At 38.2% G+C, this 25499-nt stretch overlaps 2 protein-coding genes across 9 annotated transcripts; one reads left to right on the forward strand and one right to left on the reverse strand.

Moving 5' to 3' along the window:
- Positions 1-193: 193 nt before the first annotated feature.
- Positions 194-3459, reverse strand: LOC122445870 (translation initiation factor IF-2-like). Its single transcript, XM_043475305.1, has 2 exons — positions 3083-3459; positions 194-2935 (listed from the first exon to the last, which is right to left on the reverse strand). The coding sequence occupies exons 1-2, from the start codon at positions 3257-3259 to the stop codon at positions 2327-2329; spliced, it is 786 nt and encodes a 261-aa protein (XP_043331240.1). The 5' UTR covers positions 3260-3459; the 3' UTR covers positions 194-2326.
- TIAL1 (TIA1 cytotoxic granule associated RNA binding protein like 1) lies at positions 2929-24777 on the forward strand. 8 transcript variants are annotated; one of them, XM_043475296.1, is made up of 13 exons: positions 2929-3115; positions 5286-5336; positions 9862-9958; positions 15393-15542; positions 15783-15837; positions 15992-16079; positions 17980-18055; positions 19678-19786; positions 20111-20206; positions 20324-20408; positions 20619-20742; positions 21085-21224; positions 22062-24777. In XM_043475296.1, the coding sequence occupies exons 1-13, from the start codon at positions 3084-3086 to the stop codon at positions 22186-22188; spliced, it is 1230 nt and encodes a 409-aa protein (XP_043331231.1). In that variant the 5' UTR covers positions 2929-3083; the 3' UTR covers positions 22189-24777. The 8 variants fall into 8 exon arrangements, with proteins under 8 accessions (XP_043331231.1, XP_043331233.1, XP_043331236.1 ...); XM_043475298.1 differs by having other exon boundaries at positions 15444-15542; XM_043475301.1 differs by lacking the exon at positions 5286-5336 and adding an exon at positions 5825-5886.
- The last annotated feature ends 722 nt before the right edge of the window (positions 24778-25499 follow it).

A 25499-nucleotide genomic window follows, 5' to 3' on the forward strand; every position in this document is an offset into this window, starting at 1 on the left:
ATTGATCCCTACCCTATATATGTATAAAATTTAACTTCAGGTAGATTAATGACTTAAATTTAAAATATTAAGTTTAAAAACTTTTAGTATACTCCATGGATGAGTATCTTTTAGAATCTGTGATTTAGAAGTTGAGGTAGGAAAATATTTCTTAAACAATACACACACACACACTCCATAAAATTAAGCACTTTTGGGAATTCCCTGGTGGTCTAAAGGTTAGGAATCTGTGCTTTCACTGCTGAGGGTGTGGGTTTAATCCTTGGTCCAGGAACTAAGATCTCAGAAGCCACGAGGTACTGCCAAAAATAAATAAATAATTTTAAAAATTAAGCACTTTGTTCATTAAAGGCATTTAAAGAGACAGCTTATAAACTGGGAGGAGATATTTGCAATATACATTACTGAGAAAGGATCAGCATCAAGAATTCCTTAAAATCAATGAAAAAAAGCATATATAACCTAACAGAGAAATGGACAAAAGATATAAACAAGCATTTTTCAGAAGAGGAAATACATATGGCTATGAAATATGAAGAGACACTCAATCTTATTGATTATTAAATGCAAATTAAGTCTACACTGAGCTAACATTTCGATTGATAAGTGTAAAAAGTCTGACAAAGCAAGTGCTGAAGAAGTTATGGATCCACTCATAAAACCTCCTACATAATGCTAATGGGAGTGCAAATCTGTGTATCCACTTTGGAAAAAACGTTTGGCATTATCTTCTAAAATTGAATACTCACATACCCCATGACTCAACAAACCTACTTTTACGAATAGACTCAAACAAACCAAAGAAAGTTCTTGTAAATCTGTAACAGAAGAGTACAATAATGTTCATAGCAGCATTGCTCACAGTAGCAAAAACCTAGAAGAAACTCAAATGTCCATTCAAGAGAAATCAGACAAAATCTGGTATGTTCACCAGCTGGAATCTTATACAAGAGTGAAAATGAATGAACTAAATACATAAAGTATGGCTGAATCTTACAGTGTAAGAAATGTATGAATTTCATACAGTGTATGAATGTTACAGTGTATGAAAAAAGTTCAAAAAGATACAAAGACACAATTTCCCCCCTCCCACTTTGTAATGACCTTTATAGTTTTAAGGTTACAGAAAAATGGTGCAGAAAGTACAAAGTTCCGATACATCCTCTCTCTACCACACAGTTTCCCCTATTGCTACTATCTTGCATTTATGTGGTACATTTGTTGCAAACAATGGGCCAGTGTTGACATATGATTACTCACTAACAGTTCATAGCGTACATTAGCATTCACTCTGTGTTGTACATTCTATGGGATCCACCATTACAATACCACACAGAATAATTTCACCACTGGGTAAAAATGACCTGTGCTCCACCTATTCATCCTCATCTCTTGCAACCATTCATTTTTTTTTTTTTTAAGAGTCCTGCCAACACCTTGGTTATAGTTCAGTGAAACTCAGTTCAGAACTCTAAGATAATACATTCCTGTCGTTTTAAGTCATTAAGACTGTTAGAGCAACAATAGGAGATAAATAAAGTGGGCCAGGCATGGGTCCATGATGAACTGCCTTATGATAAATACAGTACTGTACCCAGGTCCAGTTAAGAGAATAAATCCCTTGAAAAGCTCTTTATGGACTAGTAGACAAAGCCCAAACTCCTCAGCCTGGTGTCAATCCTTAACAACATGGTTCTAGAAACCCCCTGCTCTTCTTATCGCCTTATCCGATGAGTGAACGGATGGAGAGATCTTCGAAACTTGTAAAGCAATTTTCCCTGGGGCTTCTCTGGTGGCTCAGTGGTAAAGAATCCGCCTGCCAATACAGGAGACTCAGGTTCGATCCCTGGAGAAGGAAATGGCAACCCCATTCCAGTATTCTTGTCTGGAACATCCCATACACAGGGGATCCTGGCGGGCTACAGAGGTCACAAAGAGTCGAACACGACTGGGCAGGACCCCCAAAGCAATTTGCATGCCACCAACCCAGGCTCGAATACCTATTTGAGGGAAAACGCGCCCAAAGGACGCGGCTGGCAGTTGGAAAAGTCGGAGGGAGGCCCCGGCGAGCGCAGCTTGCAGCTCAGCGCGGGTCCAAGGTCCACTCTACCCCCTTCACCCGTCGCGCGGGGTAGCGGTTGATTACAATAGGCAGGCCGTTTTGGTTAATACTTTGGGGCCAGAAAGCCCCTGAGGGCTCGGACACCACGCGGAGACAGAGCACTGCCTTTAGCCGCAATTGAAGAAACCGCTCTCAAGCTGGATGGAGGCGGAGCGGCAGCCCCCGCAGAGCCAACAGAAGAGCCTTAAAATGCCAGGAGCAGTGCTAGGACAGCCCCCAGCGCGAGGCACTCTGGGACTTGTAGTCTACCTCCGAGACGGGGCTTTCCCCCACCTCGTTTCCCCGCCTCTTAGTGTAGCTTTTATTCTGCCCCCGCTCCCCTCCCAGCACGCCGACTTCCTGGTCGCCGCACGCCTCACAGACGACTACACTACCCAGAAGCCTCTTCTCCGCGTCCCAGCGCCCCGCTGGTGCCGGCCGTCTCCTTTGGACTACAGTTCCCAGAAGTCCCCTGGAGAAGCGACTCCCTCTCTCATTTCTAGGACCACAATTCCCAGACACATCAGCTTCCCGGCGGTTCTCTCTCTCTCTTTTTTTTTTTTTTTTTGACTCGAGCTGGCTGGGTTTCGCCGACCGGCCGGCGCACAGCGACGACGTGGTTCGCCGTGACACCGCACCGGGTTCCCTTAGCGGCCCGTCTTCCTCCCCTCTTAGCGATCCCCCTTGCAGGCCGTCGCCGCCGGCCTCAGCAGTGACCTGGCGGGCTGCGCCTGCGCTCTGCCCCGTTTCCTGCCTGGCTGGTGGCGGCGGCCATTTTGTCCATCCTCCTCCTCCTCCTGCTCCTCCTGGTTGGAGCGCAGTGTCCGGAGCGGGCTGGGGGGAGAAAGCCCTAGAGCAGGGTTCGGTGCCTTTTCCTCTGTCCCCAGCCGGTGCCCGGAGCCCCCCTCCCCTTCCTCCCCACCCCCTCCCCTCCCCGGCCCTGCCCTCCCCCTTGTCCCGGGATCGCTCCGTCGCACCCACCATGATGGAAGACGACGGGCAGCCCCGGACTCTGTGAGTACCCGAGACGGAGGGGATGCCAGGCGCTGGGAGGCCCCCTGGCACCGCGGGACGCTGTGGGAGGGAGCAGGAGCGCGAGGCCGAAGCTGGGACTTCTCGGTGGATCCCTGGCCGCGGTGGCGCGGACGCGAAGTGCATTCCTCATCTGTCCCTTTTTTCCTTGGAAGGGAAGCCCTCCCTTCCCCCCCAAACACAGTCACTTCCTGGGGTCCGGGGCTCGCTTTGACCTTTCCCTCTCGCGCCCTTCTTTGCACCCCCTTCCTAAGCTGGGTTTCTGCACGGCAGAACCTGTCAGGCCCGGGAGAGCTCCTGCTCTCAGTCTGCTTTGGGAGCCCTGGGCTGGGCCGGGAGCTGCGGGTCCCCCCCCGCCCCCGCCCGACCATGGGGGCCGGGCCTGGTGGGGGTGGGCCTGGGGGTGGGATCGCAGCCGCCTCTCCTTGTGGGTCGCGAGGAATCGGCACTCGCGCCCTCCACGTCCCCGGCTCCAGTCGCTGAAGGCTCTTCTCCCTAAGTTGAACTCCCGGAGGGAGCCGGACGCTCTCCCGCAACTCTAGCCCCTACTCTCTTTCTGCCCCACGTGCCCGCGCCCACGCTGTCAGAAACACTCGCCCAGCGCCCGCTACTTTGAGAGTGAGAAAGGGATGCCTCTTGCCGCCGGAGCATCTTTTCCCTTCTTGGATGATGAAGTTTACTTTGAGCGCTACCTACGCTAAACTGACAACCAGTTGTTAAACTGCTTTTGCTCTCATTGGTGTTACCTCTTTCTAATCTGTTTCTTGGGTCGAGACCTTCAGAGTTGGATAAGTAGAGGGTTTTTTCTGTTTGTTTGTTTTTTTTTAATCAGCTCTTCGATGTGTGTCTTTTGAGCGCTCTTTCTTCGATCTTGCTGTCACTCTTTACCTGAAACCCAGTGTAATGAATGAATTTCATCTTCCAATCGCTTTTTCGAGTTTCCTTGCCTTTCTACTGAAGAGTGATGACTCAGCATTTGCATTCCTTTGCAAACAGTGTGGCATTCCTTTCCTTTTTTCCTGGGAAAAAAAAAATATTTTTTTTGAAATGTGAGTAATTCCTAGTTAAATGTTTAAGTTGGGTACCTTGGGTTTTCCTAACGTTTCGAAGCTCAGCACACCTGCTTCCCGTGCAGGGAGTCAGTCAGGTCGCTGCTTTGTTTTCTCTTGCCTCTGCCTGGTATTGATAGGATCATAGTCCACTTGGCTGTACTATCTGATGGGGAAATTACTTTGGGGGGAGTAGACGAAGGTGGATGGGTACTCAGGCAGTTTGACCAGTTTCTCTTCTCTACTCCTAGCAAGGAAAGTGTGTTCGGTCAAGAAGGCAGATATCTGTGTCCAGTATTGGTACAAGTTTGGCTTCTTGTCTTGTTGGGAGGGGGGAGATTACACTTTTTTGTTCCTGTTTCTTTAATGTCTCCCTAAAGTATCCGCTATTCTTTTTGAGAATTTGAGGCCAGCTTAAGCACGTCAAATGCTTGATTGAAAAGCCTGCTTAATGGAAGTTTTCAGTGTATGTTTTGTGCTGTCTTCCATTTCTGCTGTCTTTTCCCAGAAGAGAGAATTGGGACAAGCCTGAAATTTGTCCTCTTGACATCTGTTGAAGCCAAGACTTGGGATTTAGTTAGCAATGTGTTCTTGGAAGGAAGCATCTGGGAAGGCTGAATTTAGGCCTAGCAAGCAAGCATGTATTTAACAAAGAGAAAAGTTACATTGTATTTAAAACTCTGAAATGTCATCATTGCATCATAATAGCTACTGAATAATTGGTAAATTCTCCAGACACGTTTCACTTTAACTGTGTCCCTTATGAAGAATTCCTGGTTTTTGTCATGCTAAATAAAATGCTATTGGCAGTACCTTTAATTCATGTAACTACTTTGCCTCTGCCTTCTCTTCGATCCCTGTCAGACCTTACTCTACAGAATAATTTCTTTTCACTTAGGAATTCTTACCTCGACCTTCTCCAAACTCCTGCTCTTTCTCAGTATCTTTACAGCTGTCTAAAACTGTGACATGTATACATTAAGTACTGAAGCACCTTGAGCTTGGTGGTACCCGTATGTCAGATGTCAGCACGTGTTTGCTAGTCTTCCTTTTTCCTTCTCCCACTCTTCTCCATGGGAAGGTTTGTTGTTTTTTTTTTTTAGACAAGGACTGCTACATCTTCCTAGGTCTTACCCCTGCCTGGAACGTAAGAGGTACTCAAATATTTTACAATGATTTTACTTCTTTTCACTAAATTTAATATTAAGTCCGTTTTTTTAAGAAATCCTGATCGATTTAAAATTATATGTAGGCAGACATGGTCATATATGGTGTGGTCTGTTGCTTTATATATATATATATATATTTTAAACCTCAAACGTACAATTTTGAGATAAAAGCGAATGTTTCACAATTACAGTTTTGTCAGATTTTAATAAAAGTAATGCATATTTTATGTATTCTCAAAAGGTTCTTTTAGATACTAGTAACATGATGAAAAATTTGAAGGTGACTTTAGAGATTGATATCTAGTAGGGGTTTTGTTTATTTATGGAGATCCTTCTTTTATTTTACATTGTGATCTTTGGTTTGGGCTTTAAAGTGGTTGGTATGTTTTAAAACAATGTACTCTTAACAAAGTTTATCTTAAACTGTTTCCTTAAAATGCCTGTGTGTTACTAGTGAGGTTTTTTTCCTGCAGACACACACAAGCTAAGACATATGGTTCTATCATCAGAAAACAATATGGTGTTTATAGCCTAGGTAGGTCTTTAAATATTCATTACCTACAGTATTACTAATTTATTTGATGGTATTTAAAGTGATATAGAATTGCTTTGATGTTGAGCGTAAAGTTTGTCATATAGTTGCTTTGAAGGTCTGTCTTCTGATGTTTCTTTGTTCTTATTTGACATTTGCGGGGTGGGGGGTGGGGGGAGCTAATATATATTGGGTAATTTGAGATCTAAAAAAACAAATGAGAAAAATTCTGTGTAAAACTGGTGTTGGAAGGGGACTGCCCAGCACCTACCTTGTAGGATTCACATTTCACATTTGTGTTGTGGATAACTTTGAGTGCAGTGATTCGATCCATGGTATTTCTGAATCTGTTATACAGCATTAAATTGTAATGGTGTTCTACTGTAGTTTTATTTTCTTCATCTATTCGAGGTACCACAATGAATAGGAATTGTGGATCTGGGATTATACCATGTTGTACAGAGCCATCTTTTAGACTGTTTTCTTCCTAATAGAGACTCAGTCAAAAGGAGGAAATAAACCATTGATTTAGGGTATAATCTGACCATCCAAGGGCAATAACAGAAGTAAATACTATTAAATCCTATTACAGAATTGATTAGCTGTACCAAGGGTTTGGCCCTATTGGGCCTGTAATTAAATTAAGCCTCTCATTCAATTTAATCATATTCTGTTTCTCTAAAATGTATGTGTATGTGTGTTAATATTCCTTATATAGTTGGTCAGTTCACTTATACTTCCTGTACCTTTCTTCTGCCCTGCCTGCTTCCTAAAATGAAATATTGATAAATTGATCAGTTCATTAGAGGCCCATTGAAGGATATTGTTGCAAAATCTTCTCTTACATAAGAATTTGCAAGAACAAAACCAAAAATGTTACTTAGCCATAGCATCTTGTGTAAAAGCGCTGATAATTTCGGCCTCTGTAGGGCTGACCTTTTCAGAGTGAGAGCAGAGTCAGTGATGGAAAGTGTGATTAGTCTTCTGAAAGGCATGGTGTTCTTAAGATTCTGCCCAGTTCAACATAGGAAGTAGTTTGGCAGTGTGGACTTCTGCCTCCTGTGAGACTGCCAAGTTCTCGTCTCAAATTTGATTTTAACCCTGAGGTTAGGGACAGAGACACTATTTTCCATTTTTAACGTGTTAATTCCTACAGTTCCTGTTCTTAGAAGACAAAATAGACCAAATGTATGCTTTTTCCCCACCTTGAGTTAAAAAGTGTTTTAGAATTTCCTAAGTATTTTCTCTTTGAATTGTCCAGATACAAGCATTTGAGCCATTTGTCTTTTTCTGTTATTCTGTGTTCTTCAACTAGAAATTTTATATTTAAATCCTTGGAACGTTAGAATATGTTGACTGCCTCATAACCAAAGCAGAAAGAAAGTGTAGAAATGACATATAATTTAGAAGGGAAAAGGGTAATATTTCAGTATATTACCAAGATGTGATATTTTTGCCAGGTCAAGCCTTGAATATTTTTGTTAGTGTTTATTTTGGGACAGATAACTTTATGATAATGTCAAGGTACTTAAACTGTATAGTATAGTGTTTTAAAAGTTGCGAAGTATTTCTGTATTAAGTTGTATGGAGGATGCAGGCAAATGTAGATAAATGAATTACAGAACTCTGAGTGAAGGAAAAGGCAGTCTTGAGATTTGGGTATAATTTAGGTGAAATTATGTGTTGAATTATATCCTTTTTATCCTGTCAGATTCAGATGTCCTACATGTGGTTATGGAAGGCCGTTTTTATATTAGCTTCTGAAGTTTGCTCCTTTACCGCTGAACTTTTAGTGAAAATATTTGAAAAATAGGAAACCTTAAAACTGGACTCTTTCTATAAGTATTTCATGACATTCTAAACTTAAATTAACCTTTTGCTCTTTGTTGCTCAAAATGTAAATTAATATATCTAAATGTGCCTCTAGAAATTCTTCAGAATCTGTATTGATTAGAAATAGATTGACTTGGAATAAAGATCCTATGAAACAGTATGCCCATGCAGTTTTTCCTGGAAAGCTGTTTAAACACTCATACAAACTTAAAATTATTTAAATCATTTACAAATTGTTACATAAAAGTGATAATTTTTACTTTGTTACTAGTTAGCTTTGATACGTGAACCTCCTATTCTCTTAGAAATGAGCTGCTGCTGCTGCTGCTAAGTCGCTTCAGTCGTGTCCGACTCTGTGCGACCCCAAAGACGGCAGCCCACTAGGCTCCCCTCCCTGTCTCTGGGGTTCTCCAGGCAAGAACACTGGAGTGGGTTGCCATTTCCTTCTCCAATGCATGCATGCATGCTAGGTCACTTCAGTCGTATCCGACTCTCTGCGACCCTATGGACAGCAACCCACCAGGCTCCTCTGTCCATAGGATTCTCTAGGCAAGAATATTGGAGTGGGTTGCCATTTCCTTCTCCACTTAGAAATGAGCTAACTGTTACTATTTTAGGTTAGATGAATTTTAACACTTCAGAGACCGAGGTCACTGTTCTTTATAGCTGGGTCTACCTTGTATAAAAAATTCCAAGGATACAGACTCACAAACCCCTATGGGTTAAAAAAAAAAAGGAGACAGGTGATTGTCTGGCTAGCTCAAAAGTCTGTAACCTTTCACTACTGCTGGGAGAGTGTCCTGCACATTCTACACTCGGGTCTGCTCTACTGTAAATGTAACAAAAAAGGTAACGTAGTGGACCCAAACCAGTTTGTCACTTGTTTAGTCTTCCATTCAAGTAACATTGGACTTATGTTTCATTTTTAGAGTGTGTTAAAGTTATTAGGACCCATTATGATGAAATTCTTAGGTAAACAAGAAAATTGCTGTTCATTCTTAATCAGATTTTCTTTTTTTTTTAACACTTAACCTTACCTTTCTCAGTCCTGTTTTCCCTTTCAGAGTGTCCCTACTTAAACTATGGCAACTGTAGATGCAAGGCTTATATTGGTCTCAATACATTGTTTCCAGATGTTATATATTACTTTCCTTTCCAGAAGAAACAATGTTTAAATTTTACAAATATTGTTTGGCTTATGAGGATCATAGCAGATGTGAGTTTTAGGAATTATACACTGAGTACCGGAAAGACTTAAAAAGTTTATTCAGCTAAATTGAGATAGGCCCATGATGCAAGATGGTCGTCTTTGAGTGGCAATGTTCTTTTCTTTTAAACTTAACCTGTGTATTAAATTTCTTATACAAAATATATATCTTCAACCTGTAATTTAAAAAAACGCAAATTTTTAGATATGTTACAGTCAAAAGTATGCCTGAATTTGTCTGTAATTTTTTCTGAATTTCTAGAGACATCTTTATATTTGCTTTGTTACCTACATAAAGATGTATTTTGCTGATTCTGATGCATTTTAGATGAGGAAATTTTGTTATTTTATCCTGCTCTCCTGAAACAAAATAATGAAGACATACCATCAATGACAGTCTTATTACCAAGACAGAACAAAATCCTTCAATCTCTTGTGTGTTTTGCTATAACTTTGATTCTGTTCTTTGTTCATGTAATTGCTTTGGTTGAGGGTCTAAGATAAACTAACCTTATATCTGATACCCCTCTATGATTGGGTGTTTTAATGAGTCAATATTTGTGGTACTGTGTGTGTTACACATTATTTTGAATTGTGTTTCACATCTAAACATTGTAGTTTTCTTGAGACTGGTTTAAATTATTATTTTTATTCTAACAGATGAGAAAATGATATATAGGCTACAGAATAATATGCTTTTGGGGGTATGCAAAATCACATTGATTTGCTCTTTTGAAAGTGATACTGTAGTGCCCTAAGAACAGTTATGCTTTCCTAGGTGAGAGTTAATCTTACACACAAAGAATGAGGCTTAATTGGAAAAATTTTATTGAAGAGAGAGGAAGTTGAAATAAAAGATGATGTGTAAATGATAATGCTTTAGAGCCAGAGCTGAAGGGAAATTCTGATAGTTTTATTTTTTTTCTCTTCCTATACAGATACGTAGGTAACCTCTCCAGAGATGTGACAGAAGTTCTTATTCTTCAGTTATTCAGTCAGATTGGACCCTGTAAAAGCTGTAAAATGATCACAGAGGTAAGAGCCTCCCAGTTCCACGTGCTGACAGTTAGTATAATGTTTAACATTTTGAGATACATGAGTTGATTTGTATCATTTTAAGCCTCAGGTTACTAGATGGAGAGATTAGTGTTTGTTGTGTTGACTTATTTGATTTGACTGACAAACTAGGTTTAGAAGTTTAGAGGACAAAGTTTCTGCGCCCGTATTTTCAAATAGTCCTTCATGATGATGCTGTCTTCAGGTGATGCTGCTTATAAAAAATTGTTAGAGCTTATCTCAAAATACTTGAAAAACTAGGTGATCTTTCACCTATTTACAGTAAGAACATTATGTTTGGAGCTCAGGGAAGGGTGTGTGTAGAACATTGGGTCATTATGAGCATAGTGCCACATAAGCATCTTGAACATTTTTAATTTTTAGTAAATGCTGACTGAACAACTTGATGAAGGTAGGAGTTTGAATTGAATTGTTAATTTGTTTTCCTTTCCCCCCCCCCCCCCCAAAAAAAGAAATCTTACTTTTTATACTTTCCTGGTCAATGACTTGTATTTCAGTTTATTCTCTTCTTTTTTACTTGTTAACGCTTTTGGGGGGGGGGGGGGACTATTCAGTTTGTGCCAGGTACCATGGTAAGTGGTAGGGATACAGTGGTGAATATAACAGTTCCTGGCCCTAGAGAATTTTCCAGTCTAATGAGGGAGACAGAGGCGTTACCAGGCACTAATGATACAGGATAGGAGACGCTGCGGACACCGAGCGTTTCAAGTACTCTAGGAGCACATAGGTCCACACAGTCTTCAGGCGGGGGAGGCTTCTTGGGGGATTCAGTGTCTCAGGCGAAACCAGAAAGGATAGTGGAAACTGTCTAGATAGCAATGCGAGGAAGATGGGAATCCGGGTAGAGAGAAGAACGTTGATCCAGGCCGGTAGACAGAGAGCGGGAGTTGTTGTGAGATTGAGGGAAAAATAAAAACCATAACACGGTTGAGTTTGGAATGGGATTCGTCTTGTGAGATCCCAGGAGGTGAGGCAGGAGCATTCAGCAGGGACCAGAGCTGGCTGAGGAGTTGGTGTGATGTCCTGATGTGCAGAAACTTAAGCACCTGTAAAGCCAAGTAGCCTTTGGATCTTCCTTCCTGACAATAATGATCTCTCTTCTTTCCTTCCTGTCTTTGATTATTACTCATTCTTCCTTTTCATTCGTTAAACGTTTACTTTGCACTTGGCATCGTTCAGCGCGTTGGGGACGTACCGCAGAGCTAGACCCGCAGGTGCCCGAGAGCTCACATGTTAATGAGAGCGTCGTCAGCAGCAGTGAGCTGCTGTGGAAGGCCGGGAACGGCAATCCCGGATGGGGATGAGAGCTTTGAAGAGAAGAAGACAGTTCCGTGATGACGAGTGGAGTGTTGGTGCCCTGTATCCTGGGTGGTGAGGGGAGGTGTCCTGCTGCCGTTGGCATCTGTTTTGTGAATGTAATAATAAAGGTTCGTAAGGAGACGGGAACGAAAGTTGCCTAATTGAATGTTGAGGCTTTTTGGTTATGGTCTGTGATCCAGAAATCTCTCTTGTCAGTGGGCAGTTGACTCAGCCAAATTTTAAAGGATCAAATGAGTCTTTTCCAGACTGTGGATATTGGGTATGGGACCAACCTGATGATTGCTGTCAGAAATCATCACCTCTTTGAGCTGAGATGGGAATAACAAGATGGTGCTGTGTGCATTACGAGCTGGAGGCAGAGGGAACAACCCACACAAAAGCCTTGAGTTGGTAGTTAGCTTGGGTGTTTGAGGAACCAAAGACTAGGGTGGCTGGAGCCTGGTGAATGGTGGGAAATGAGTAGGCAGGCAGGGTTTGGGAATCAATCGGGCAGTGCCGGCCATGACAGGGCACTTGGATTTTATTGTGGTTGCACCCGGGGCTTTAGGTAGGGTGGTAAAGTATTCCTGTTTGATTTCGGGGGAGGGGCTGTGCTGGGTCTTCATTGAGGGGCTTGGACTTTCTCTAGTCTTGCATGCATTTTAAAGGTGACTGGAAAATGACTGTTGTATGGAGGATGGATTGTAGGGGGCAAGGGCAGAAGGAGAAGGAAACTAACTGTGTTTATTTCACTAGTCAAGGTAAGACATGCTGTGGGGGATTTGTTCTTTAGAGCGGTAGCCACAGAAGTAGAGGTAGATAAATTTGAGATGTATTTTGGAGGCAGCGTCGATAACACTGAATTGACCTTGGGACACAGGGAAATGAAGACATCAAGAAAAACCCCTGAGATTCTTGTTTGTGGTTGTGTGGATGGTAATGCTGTTTATTTGCTAAAATGGGCATGACTGAAGGGGGCATGGGATGGATGGGGCGAGTGGTGGGAATCACTCACTGTGTTGGCAGTGTTAAATTTAAGATGTGTTGTAGAGATATATCAATAAATGGACATTATGTGTAGGCAGTTGGATAAACATTTTGGGACTTCAGGGAGACCAGTGCTGATAATACTAGCTTGCAGTAATGTTTGAAGCCGTGGGGCTGGAGAAGATGTAGTTGGTAGATCTAGAGAGCGCTGAGAGAGGAGAGAGTAGAGGGGCCTAGGTACGAGCCCTGGTGCGTCTCAGCACCTGCTGTTCAGTTGCTAACTCATGTCCGACTCTGTGACCCTGTGAACTGCGGCATGCCAGGCTCTCCTCAACACGTAAGTGACAGTAATAGTCTGAGTTAAGAGGGAAAAATGCCTTCAGAAAGATTTCCAGTGAGGAAATAGGAAAACCAAGAGAATATGGTGGAATCTAGACGAGAATATTTAGAAGAGGAGGAGAGTTGTCAACCGTGTTGAATTCTGCTTGAAGGTCAAGATGAGGAAGAACAGGGATCACAAAGATGGCAGAGAGGTCATTGGTGAGCTCAGCACAAAATTTCCTTGCCATGGTTGGGTTAGAAACTGGCTGGAGTGTGTTTGGGAAAGAATGGAATGTGAGAAAGTGGAAAGTCACTAGAAAATGTTTTGAGAAACATTTGATGTTTGTTTTATTAACTTGTATGCACAATCAGCCACTTGAGGGTGGAAGGGTTTGAAGTGAACTTTGATAATTTATCCATATTCTACAACTCCTACACTTGAACTTGTAAATAGTTCTAAAGTCTCATATTTCTCTGCTTTGGTATTTATGTCATCCAACAAAAATTGGTGACAACATGAAGGTAAGGACACAGTCGATTTTAAACTTTTTTTCCTTTGGCTGCACAACATGTGGTATCTTAGGGCTCTAACCCATGCCCCTTGCATAGGAAGCAGGGGTCTTAACCGCTGGACCACCAGGGAAGCCCCCATCGTGTCCCTTGGTAGTGGTGTAAATGGAAAGCTTTCAAAGGCCCTGAACTCTACTGCTGACTATTGGTTTCCTTTCATGAATTTCATTTCAGTGTGTGAGAAAGTTCTTTCTTGCCCTTACGGTGTTCTACTTTAGGTACTGTGTCTTAGACTCTAGCTGCTTTCCCCGTGTACCTGTGTGTATGTGTGTGCTCAGGTGCTGTTTGTGTCTGGCTCTTTGCCACCCCATGGACTGTAGCCCGCCAGGCTCCTCTGTCCACGGGAGTCTCCAGGCAAGGATACTGGAGTGGGTTGCCACGCCCTCCTCCAGGGGATCTTCCCAACCCAGGGATCAAACCTGACTTTCTTAAGGGCTCCTCCATTGGCAGGCAGATTCTTTACCACTGGGCCACCTGGGAAGCTCCACCTCCATATACTATAATAAGTGTATATTACCAATTCTAAGGCAAATGTTAAAAAATTTTAACATCTCTGACAGTGACAAAAAAAATCAATGGTGTCTTAAGTGAGATGAAATGCAGTGTATGTGAATATCTAAGAGTGTGTGTACACATGTATGTACGTACATTGTGTGGGATCTGGCCTACTACTGGTTAGATAAATTTGCAATCAGTATGCACAAGTAGACTAGTTACCTGAAGCCTGTCATCGTTAAGAATACTTCTACCATTGGATTCCTGTACGTTTTACTAGTTACCCATGTTTTCCTTAGAGACCATCAGGGCAAAAGAGGTAGGATGAGGAGGAAGGCTGACTAGCACAGATTTAGCCTCTTACTTACTTTGAAATCCTTTCTTCAATGAATGTTACTGGTAAATGTCAACTCTTTTTTCACAGAAGGAATTTGAATGCCTTTTTTTCTTTGGAGTCTTTCCCCCTATTTCCTTTCTCTGCCTCGCAAATACAACATTCACGTTCACGTGGCTACAACAATAGGTTTTTGTATGAGAGACCGTAGTTTTCTTGTCAGTATTAACGATTACACTTTTTTTCCCTTAAGGAAATGCCTTCTGGTTGCTTCACCACTATTGTTTCAGATGTCTTATTTTGGATTTTTCTTCTGAAACTTTCCTGGAATGAAAAACAGTGGTTGTTGAAAAGAGCTTAATTTTATCTTGTATTTTTAATCCCTTGTAAGTGTAACTGGAATTGCCACATTTTAAGTATTATTTTTAGTGTATTTTACATGGAACAGTGATGAATATTTTTAGCCTACGTAAAAAATATATTTGTACAATTGTATAGCTGTTCATTATAGGTGGCCATCTTATAAAAATTCATTTCCATTTTGGTTCATAGGTGACACAGTTGCTAAAATTTAGGTACTTTGTTTTATATTGTTGTGGTTTTTTTTGTTTATTGTTAATTTAATATTGCTATTTAGTATTTATTGGTGTTGTATTAGACACTCACTCTTGTATTGGCATTTTCTGATGTAAAATCGTAGCTTTGCCTTGGAATATTTTATTCAGACACATTTTCAGAAAACCTTTTCTTAATCACTAGTACATTTTTCTGGTCTTTGGAAGACCAAATTCAAAGTGAATAGAATCTCCAGTGCTTCCAAAGCTTTTGAAAGGGATTTCATTTCAACAGTTGATTATAAATCTGAGATTTTTCGGTTTCCATTCTTATTCCTTCCTTATCCAGAGAAATACATAATCTTGTCTCATCATGTATAGTACTAATTCTAGTTTCGATCAGGAGAAAAGCTTGTAAAGTTGGTTCATTTCTGTATTTTTTTTATAGTCATGGGATACAGTTTATGAAGGATTATGATGCGTAAATAGAGTTCATCCCTTTGAAAATAATGTTGGGAGAGGAGAGCAGTGGTAAGGAGTGGTCCTCATCTCTCAGATCTGAGCTTGAGGTTTTGTTTAGTATAAACTTCTGTTTTATATTTAACATATTTCACCAGAATCCTATCTTTTTATTTAATACTGATAGTCATGATTCTCTACTGCTTTGTAGTTCGTTTGAGTACAACAATATTCTGAGGTGCAAAGCCAGGTATAGGTGTAAATCTTATAAAGTGTTAGGCTTTGTAAAGTGTTAGGCTTTCATAAGCTTATACAGTCTCACCTCATACATTCCTAGCTATCAGTAATGTTTTTTCCTGGATTTTCTTCTCAGCAACCCGATAGCAGAAGGGTCAACTCTTCTGTTGGATTTTCTGTTTTGCAGCATACAAGCAATGACCCATATTGCTTTGTGGAATTTTATGAACACAGAGATGCAGCTGCTGCATTAGCTGCTATGAATGGGAGAAAAATTTTGGGAAAGGTAAGACAGTGAGTGATGGCGCCTTGTGAGTGTGTCTGTCTGCACGTCAGATGAGCTTGTGTTCTTTCCTAGCAAGTTTCTAAACAAATACTCAGCTCTGCCAAGTGATGGTTTTGTTTTCTTCAGCTTAGTGCTTTTACCAAAATTCATTCTGCTTGATAAATGATTTAATAAGTGGTAAGTGTTATGAGTCATAATGACATGCCTAATAATTTTATGAAATATAATCTTTATTTTTAGGAGGTCAAAGTAAACTGGGCAACAACACCAAGTAGCCAGAAAAAAGATACTTCCAGTAAGTACTCCTGCTGCATTTTACGGAAGAGTTCTGAAATTATCCTGGCAGCATTACCAGCTCACATAGGGCTTTTTCTTCCTTTTAGTGTTGCCTAAAAAAGGTTTAGTCCCTGACTTCTTAAATATTTGATTACTAAATGCTTTGATTTCAGATCATTTCCACGTGTTTGTTGGAGATTTGAGTCCAGAAATTACAACAGAAGATATCAAATCAGCATTTGCCCCCTTTGGTAAAATATCGTAAGTATCATAATCAATACTATATTCAATAGCAATAGGCAAAATTGTATATGATGAACTTGTATCAGAGTTAAGAGTTTCTTTCCCTAGTTAGTGTGATTTTTTTTGTTTGTTGTTTGTTTGGTTTTTTTGATTAGTAGATGTTGTTGAAAATGTTAATGTCATTTCAATGTTTTGGGGTCTTGTTTTCATCTAATCCTGTGTATAACATGTGAAAAAATTTTAAGTGATTCTATTTGTTATCTTTAAAGCAGATGTTTGGGTGGTAATGCCTATTAATAAAGTCTAGCTTTTGTCAAATGTTTTCAGAATTTGGTGGTTAAAGATACAGGTTAACCAAGATTAAATGTGATTTCGGTTGTGTATTAAACTTTCATAGAAGGAATTTATAAGTGTGGAAAAGTAGGGAAATCCTTGGGTTTATTGTGAAATTAGAAATGTACATGTTATTATAATGATAAATGTGTTTTGATATTTTAGCTGAAAAGTAGCACTATTACAGTATTAAAATGTTTCAATGTCTGAGCCATAAATGTGGGATTTATTAGTAAATTATTTTTTGTTAGTGGTGTTTGATTCTGCTAGTTAGGGCTGAATTGTGGTTTGATTTATTTATTTTTTTAAACAAAGTTTATGCTCAGATTTTACTGTATTGTTACTTGATCTAATATATTGGAAAATTAAAAGTGGTTACAAGTTCTATAAAATGTTTATCACAATTTATCTAATTAAAATCACATTATTTTATGTATTTATTTCCTGTAGATTTAAGTTAAATGTTTTAGTACTTTACAAAAATATGTTTCACCTAAGAACAACAATATTTCTCTCTACAATTTGTTGTTCTATAGATTTTATTTGATAGATGTAATTCTTAATTTTCTATTTTGATATTTGCTTTGCTTTTTAATCTCTAATAAATGTGGTAAGTAATACTGTTTTAAAAATCAGTGTAAAAAATAATACAGGTTGCTGTTTTTCAATCTTTATTTATACCTGAGACCTGCAGTTTTTCTAAAGTCCAAGTCACAATTAAAAGTAATAGCATTCTGGTTATTTTGCAGAATTGCTCATAAGAATGGACAGGATCTTGAAGGCTAACTGCAAGGAACTGTGCACACTGGAACTCAGTTGTAGATTTTTTTCTCATTTCTATTTATTATTATTATACATTATTTATATATACATATTTTAGTATTTACATTTTAACATTCTATATTCAGTGGAGTTCTATATTTCCAATCATTTTAACTTACTCACTAAAATTTCTGTGTAAATTTGTTGTTTTCGTACTGGTGTGCTTAGCATTGTTGTTAGTTTTTTATTCTCCTTTCTTAAATTTCTGAAAATGTCAATTTTTCAAAATTTACAGCTGCCCAAACTCCAAAATGATGGTAGAGAATTGACCAAGAAAAATAAAGAAATCTGTTAACAGGCCATGTATGCCTTTTTAATTCCTATTTTTTCCTCTTTTTCAATTTTTTAATATTTCATATATTTGGTATCACTAGGCAGAAAACATTTAACTATTTAGAGTTTGCATGGTAAAGTAGCTAGCATTGTTACAGTAATTTATAGAACCAGTAAACCTAGAGGACACTAGCCAATAGAATATTAGCAGAGGAAACTATTGTTCCTGTTAATCTTCAGATTTGAGCGTTTAGTTTAGAAAGCTCAGGCTATTTGATTAGGTTGCATGTTTATTACATGTTTTTGTCCTACTGCTTTTTTCTAACAGGTAAAGAAGCGTTAGGGAGAGTTCAGGAATGGCTATAGTTAATTAGGGCTAACTGAAATTTTATTTAAAAAAATGCTCACAATACAGTGTGTGTGGTTCCTTTTAGTTTTTATTTTGAGGATGACTCTCACTTCCCTCATTTAGCTGTGCTTCTTTTCACAGGGATGCCCGAGTAGTTAAAGACATGGCAACTGGAAAATCCAAAGGCTATGGCTTTGTGTCTTTTTATAATAAACTGGTATGTTCTTTTAGCTCAGTTTGAATTTAATACAAAATTCAGTCATCAGTAAATGTTTTTGGATGTTAACAACAAACACAATGATTGTGTGATTTTGTTTGAGTAATAGCGCATAGTTCTTTTTTTTTCCGTAAGCTTGGAAATAAATGGGAAAAGATAGACTGGTTATAAGGTGGTTATAAGGAAGAATATTGAAGTTTGCAATTGCGACTTGGTATGGGTAAGATGTGTTAGAAGTAAAACTCAAAATTAGGACACATGAGCTAATCTCAGAATTTGGAGGGAAGTTAAATTATATTTGTCTTAACCATGAAAATCTCAATTTTAACTTTTAAATTATATTATCTGTATCTTTGTAGCTGGGATGGTAATGACTACAGCAAGTTATGTAAATGAAATTTTAGGCAATTCATATTTATATTTGCATGTATTTAAGAAAAAGACATCAAATATCTAAGCATTTGCATTAACTGTAACATCAGATAATACAATGGGCTTTGATATTAACATTTTGGAACAGTTTCAACAACAAATTGCATGTTTTATTGAAGCAGTAAGATAAAGGGACAAGAGTTGTATTTTTTTTTTTGGTACTGTTCTAGGTCTTAGTTGTGGCACGTATGATTTCTAGTTTTCCCTGCATATGCAGGCTCTTTCGTTTGAGGCATGCAGGATCTAGTTTCCCTGACCGGGGATTGGTCCCAGGCCCCCTGCATTAGGAGCCCGGAATCCCAGCCACTGGACCACCAGGGAAGTCCTTGGAGTCATATTCTTTTTTTGCTTAGATTCATTGCAAATGCACATTAACCTCTATAATCTAAACTCATTTTGGGGGAATTCCCTGGCGTTCCAGTGATTAGGACTCTGCAGTTCCACTGCAGAGCGTATGGATTCAATCTCTGGTTGGGGAACTAAGATCTTGCATGCCATGTGGCATGGCCAAAAAAAAAGGTTTTTTTACAGCATTCCAACTCTTTTGTCTTAAGCTTTAAATCTCGTGTCATAGTCATGTCTGCATACGTATGTGCTAAGTCACTTCAGTCGTGTCCAACTCTTTGTGATCCCAGGGACTATAGCCCACCAGGCTTCTCTGTCCATGGGATTCTCTGGGCAAGAACACTGGAGTGGGTTGCTATGTCCTCCTCTGAGGGATCTTCCTGATCCAGAGATCAAACCCCTCTCTCTTAGTCTCCTGCATTGGCAAGCAGGTTCTTTACCACTAATATCACTTGGGAAGCCCTGTCATAATCATAATCCATTGCTATTAGAATGTAGATTTGGTAAGGGGTAAGGTGATTTAGACCATAACATCAAGAGTTTTTAGATAACTCTACAGTAAAAGTTATGTTACAGATCAACAAGATATTTAAGAACAACTGTGTCCTTTTTCTTGGCTATCAATGGGATTGTGATTTTTCTTCTTGCATGTTTGAATTATAAATTTCCCTTGATGCTTAAATGCTGTTCCTAGTATCTTAAAATCTATAAATAAACATTGCTGTAATGAGTCACTTACTGATAAGATTTTTGTCTCCAGAAATACCAACATTTTATTTCATCTTAGTCTTGTATATCATTATTTTCTGTGTTGGTAATTGCTCTTTTCTTTTTTTTCTTCACAGGATGCAGAAAATGCAATTGTGCATATGGGAGGTCAGTGGTTGGGTGGTCGTCAGATCAGAACCAATTGGGCTACACGTAAACCCCCTGCACCTAAAAGTACACAAGAAAGTAAGATACGTCTGCTTTTATATGTTTTTAAGGATACTTCACAGAATCATCTGTTAGTATAGTCTCAATTTCTTAAAATTTAATTTTGTTAGCGTTGTAAGACTCATTTAATTTTTAATATATTTATCTGAAAATAACGGGGCTTTGATGTAAGTATATTTGGAGCTGTGAACCAGCTGATTTTATAGATCAAATCAGTAGTGTCAAGGAGAAAAAAGTTCTGTTTCTCCCCACAGTGAGGCATATCTCATATTTTTATAGTATTACAGTAATCCATTTTATAATGCTGCATAACTGTCAACACTGTTTTCTTTCTGCATAAAGATAACACTAAGCAGCTGAGATTTGAAGATGTAGTAAACCAGTCAAGTCCAAAAAACTGTACTGTGTACTGTGGAGGAATTGCTTCTGGCTTAACAGGTATAGTGTCTCTTTTTTCCTAGTCCCCTTTTCTGTGGAGTGTCATCATCATTAGTAGTAATTTCTTAATAACGTGAACCTTAAATATTTTACATTTTTTGTACGTTTATTTTTCAGATCAGCTTATGAGGCAGACCTTCTCACCATTTGGGCAAATTATGGAAATCCGAGTTTTTCCAGAAAAGGGCTATTCATTTGTCAGGTATAATTCTACCTTAATCCATTCCTTTCAGTTGTATTATTTGATCCCCTCAAGTATGTGTTTGTTATTTTAGTACTTCTTTGCAATATAGAACTTTAAACTGCCTATATGATGTGCTTTAGGAAAATACCAAGTTGATAGGTTTAAACTAAGGGGTTTCTGTATTACTAAGTTTAAAAAAAAACAAACCTCCTTCTCTTCCTCTCTTAGATTTTCTACCCATGAAAGTGCGGCTCATGCTATTGTTTCGGTGAATGGTACTACAATTGAAGGACATGTTGTTAAATGCTATTGGGGTAAAGAATCTCCTGATATGACTAAAAACTTTCAACAGGTAATTCGATTTTTCACAGCACTTTTTAAGGTTTCCATCTTACATATCTACATAAGAGCTTTAGAAAGTCTATAAAAGAAAGCAAACAAAAAATAAAGCATATAGCTGCTTTCAGTTGATTTTATTAATGCTATTTCAAAAGTGATTATTTTACGGTATTAACTGAATCTTAATACTTTCTTTTCACAGGTGTCACCACCCCAATAAACTTAGACAATGATAAATAACAGAGTCCTATTCACATAAGGGTGCTTACTTAGTTTTTCTCTTCCTTGTCTCCCACTTTCTTCAAATACTGTGTTTCTTACTCGTTTCCTAAAACAGTAATTTGCTTTTTCCTAGGTTGACTATAGTCAGTGGGGCCAGTGGAGCCAAGTTTATGGAAACCCACAACAGTATGGACAGTATATGGCAAATGGGTGGCAAGTACCGCCTTACGGGGTGTACGGGCAGCCGTGGAATCAACAAGGGTTTGGAGTAGAGTAAGTTGTTTGAGTTTTTCCAGTGTAGAAACAGATAAAATTCCAACAAAAGGAATCTGAAAGTATGTTTTCCTGGGGAGAATCTATTTAAATTAAACACACTGAACAATGTGGCATTATAAGCATTGTAGAAACTATAAAAAATGCTGAAACTTTGCTTTTTATAATCTAGGTGGAAAGGGAGGTTGGGATAGCATTTGATGTGTCTTACTATCTCTATGAGCAGTTGGTAGAGTTTGACTTGTATTTCTAATACTCCATTTTATCTACTTAATTTACTTTTGCATGGAAAAGATCTTTTGTCTTATTTATGTTCAGAAATTTAATGCTTTATGCCTATTAGCTTGTGTGAGGTCTCCAAATATTTATCTAATACAAAGCAGCTTACCCTTTTTGTTTTATGGATTGATTGCATTGTTCCTTGTACTTTTTCCCCCTGGGCCAGCCTATATTATTATTCTCAGCAGTTGCTCCTCCCCCTTCCAATGTAAACATGTGTTTTTTAAATTGCTTATAAATTGATATGCGTATCTACCATGTGTGCAATATTTGGAGGGTAGATGTGTTGAATCATTTGTCATTTTTTTTTAAAAAAATCAGCTTTGAGATATTTATCAGACATTATGTTGTCTAAACAAAAATTTAAGACTAATATTAGAATATATATTTTGCATATGTGGCTAGATATGTAACATTTATTTCTTTGCTCTTTGTTGTAGGTATCTTGATTTCTTGTCTGTTCTGTGATTAGGCTCTGCTTGATTTGTGTATAAATGTGTAGATGATTTTTTATTTGTGTTTGCTCAAGTTTTTTTTTCTTTCTTTCTTTCTTCCAAGTCAATCACCTTCAGCTGCTTGGATGGGTGGATTTGGTGCTCAGCCTCCCCAAGGACAAGCCCCTCCCCCTGTAATACCTCCTCCCAACCAAGCTGGATATGGCATGGCCAGTTACCAAACACAGTGAGCGGGGACTCTAAACAAAATGTAATTCATGATAGCTTCAATTTCCTTGTGACACTCTGAAGACATGAAAGTAGACATCGGAAAATGAAAATATTTATTTTAAAAATTGAAATGTTTGGAACCTTTAGCACAGCTTTGCTTTGGTGAAGGACACATGTCTTCTAGTTCTGCCTTTTTAAGTTTTTGTTCATGATGGATATGAACATGATTTTTCTTTGTGTATAAAAACTAAAATAAAGTGAATAAAAAATTCTGACTACAAATTTTGATATAATAGGAGAAATGGGTAATACATTTTGATTCTTAGATACTATTCCATTTTTATCTTGCTGTTCAGTATTTTAACTCACTGTGTTTTTAAAAGAGCAAAAAAGGGAGGATCGTGAAAAACTGGGAATCATATATAAGTTCATCCTGAATTTTGATACTCCCCTCCCCTCCCCCGAGGTGGACCACATTCGAAGTCAGCAGGAAAAAACAGTGATATTGAGAAGAAATGCATGACTTTGGAGTCGCTTTGGAGGAAATACTTTCTCTGTGCCTAAAGAAACTGAAACCAGACTGATAAAAGAAATTTTGTAACCTAAATAAGGAACAGCATTGTCTGACTTACTTGAGCAAATGTTGGTGGTCCACATTAAGACATATTTTTAAAACTTTAAAAAGTGTTCATAATTAAAACTGTAGTAAACTACATTTCATTTTGGGGGGAAAATCCCAAATATGGTGTTTGTATTAAAGTCAGACAGTCATACCTATGCTTTTACATGAAGTTTAAATGATATACATTGTAAATATTGAATACAGTGTTTTAAAAGCATGCTTCAACATAGAAGTAGCAACAATGTAATTATTTGAAGTAACACTTAACACACTCCACTGCATTGAATGCAATGGATGAATAAGAATGTTTAAGACTGACATTTCCAAGGTTGGCTACTATGTAAGATTAAAATTCTACAAATGACAGAAAAAGCCTTAATTTTAATTTCATACAAATCTGATGCATTAGTACATTTTAAAATGTCATTGGAAATTAGATTTTTTTTTTCTTTTTTCTGTTTTTGCTTTACATCATCTGGTATGTAAATACCTTGATTAAAACCTTGTAAGCCTATTTCAAGGTTCCTATAAGTTGTATAGTACAAGTGTTTTTAAAAAATCTTGGGGTGTTTTTTAAAATTAGATATATTTTGCCCAAGAATTTTTTTAACAAGATTGTTAAAACATCTTATTTAGACAGTTTGATGTACCAATTTATAATTGGATATTCAGCTTAAATAGTACACAGAGTTGTGACTTTTATTTTTAATTAATTTTTTCCTTGTGGGTAGTGTGCATGGGATGACAAGTCTGAACAGAGGCTGAGCTGTATGAGTGCAGAGTTTGTAAATGATTCGATTGGGTAAGATTAACACTTGATTCTGAGGTATTTTTCAGGCCATGTGCATACAGTCTGCCTCAAATTTCTATCATAACAGGAATGTAAAAGAGATAAAAATTCTATCTATTCGAATTTTGACAGCTAGGGGGTGCAAATGTTTAGGCAGTGTATTTGAAATGTTTTGAAGTCTGGAAACCAAAATGAAAAAAACTCTTTACAGTTACACTATAAGATACAGTTAGCACCCACAAATTACTGGTTCTTAAACTTTTGAAGTCTTACAATTAGCTTTAAAATAATGGTTTTGTAAGTTGGTCTCCACAGTAATTTTGGTATTTTCCTTCTTCCCCCATTTAGAACTTCATTAAATATGAAAATTTGCAGAGTCCTAAGTTGTTCGTCTTCAGGCCAAATTTTTTATGGCACTTTAGTTTTAACCACAGTACTCATTTATTACATTCATCTATTATAAAATTTACCCTTATTTCTTTTGTTCATGGTTAGTATCTTTGGGGGATGTTTTGGAAAATTTACTTTATACTTTATAAGGAGAACACTCAAATTATATCAATTACGCCTCCTAGTTAAAATTTTCTTAAATATATGTGAAACTTGAACTAAACTCTGAGTTTGCCTTTTTCGGTCTGCCAGTAAATTAAGTAGCTTGTTGCAACACCAGACTAGTTAATACTGCATAGGAAACATATGACTGAAATCTTTTCATCTTAATCTGAAAGAACAAGATTACGTGCTCAGTTCAGTTAATGGAAATTATTAATATTTCTTATTAAATGGTTTTTAAAATATAAAGCTACTTATCCAAATGAAATGTACCATTTTAAAATACAACTATCAAGCTAACACAGACTCAAGAACTATTTTATAACCCAGAGTGAAGTCAGTGCTATCTTGATCCAATTTAAGCCTAAGAATCGTTGCCTTTTCCATGTTCATTAAAAACAGCAGCAGAGATTCTTTGGCAAGCAAGAAAATGTTTATTTCATAATCACTTTGAGATTTATTTTTGGTGATGTGTTTCTGCCTACCACCTTCTTTGCTCTGATCTCTCTACTAGTATTTCCCCTCATGCCATTCCCACTTTCATGTCTGCTGGCAGTGAGAGGCTGAAATGACTGGCCAACTTAAGCCAAAGCTGTAAACCACAGTTGAAGTAAGTCTTTCAATAAAGACTAGACTATATGATGAGTGACTTTTTCTTATTGTCGTTTATTACATAATTATCCTTCCAGGCTGCCATGATATAGGCAATTCCATTTTATTTTACATTATTAGTTAAGGTATATGAAGTTTACATATATTTAGGACCTATTTCTGTGTTCTGTATAAGTGATAAACATCCATTTGCTTTGCTGGATTAAAATTTTATTTCTGGGTATGGAGCAGTAGAAATTTGCATCCTTCTAAAAGCGTATGTTCTGTTGAATGTTCAGTTCAGTCGCTCAGTCGTGTCCAACTCTTTGCGACCCCATGGACTGCAGCACGCCAGGCTTCCCTATCCATCACCAACTCCTGGAGCTTGCTCAAACTCATTTCCATCGAGTTGGTGATGCCATCCAACCATCTCTGTTGATTATTAATATAGTAAAATCTCATTATATGAGTCCACAAGTAATGGGGACCATAAGTTTACCATTTCTGGATTGATCTTTGGTAGTGTTATGAGTAAAGATTATGCTCAATAAACAGAAAAAGCAGAAAAAGAATTTAGTAAATTGTCTAAACACCTTTCTAACAGGTGTGCCCAAATTATATCTTACCTATTCATTGAAAAATCAGCATTTGGACTTCTACTGAATACATTATAAACATTGAATTTGCATTTTTAGTGTGTATTGAAAAGATACAGAAATGATTTAGACATTTACTATTTATATAAAGCCTTCAGAGGTTCAAATGAGTGGGTTTTG

Source organism: Cervus canadensis, chromosome 8, assembly GCF_019320065.1.
Source record: "Cervus canadensis isolate Bull #8, Minnesota chromosome 8, ASM1932006v1, whole genome shotgun sequence".
Lineage (NCBI taxonomy): Eukaryota > Metazoa > Chordata > Mammalia > Artiodactyla > Cervidae > Cervus > Cervus canadensis.

What these genes read in the sequence shown, in the direction of transcription:
- LOC122445870 (XM_043475305.1), bottom strand. Translation starts at nt 3,259, where the DNA reads ATGCACTTCGCGTCCGCGCCACCGCGGCCAGGGATCCACCGAGAAGTC. An exon ending in GCCCGTCGTCTTCCATCATG is followed by an intron (nt 2,936 to 3,082) that starts GTGGGTGCGACG and finishes TTCTCCCCCCAG; the next exon opens with CCCGCTCCGGACACTGCGCT.
- TIAL1 (XM_043475296.1), top strand. Translation starts at nt 3,084, where the DNA reads ATGATGGAAGACGACGGGCAGCCCCGGACTCT. An exon ending in TGACTAAAAACTTTCAACAG is followed by an intron (nt 20,743 to 21,084) that starts GTAATTCGATTT and finishes GCTTTTTCCTAG; the next exon opens with GTTGACTATAGTCAGTGGGG. An exon ending in CAACAAGGGTTTGGAGTAGA is followed by an intron (nt 21,225 to 22,061) that starts GTAAGTTGTTTG and finishes CTTTCTTCCAAG; the next exon opens with TCAATCACCTTCAGCTGCTT.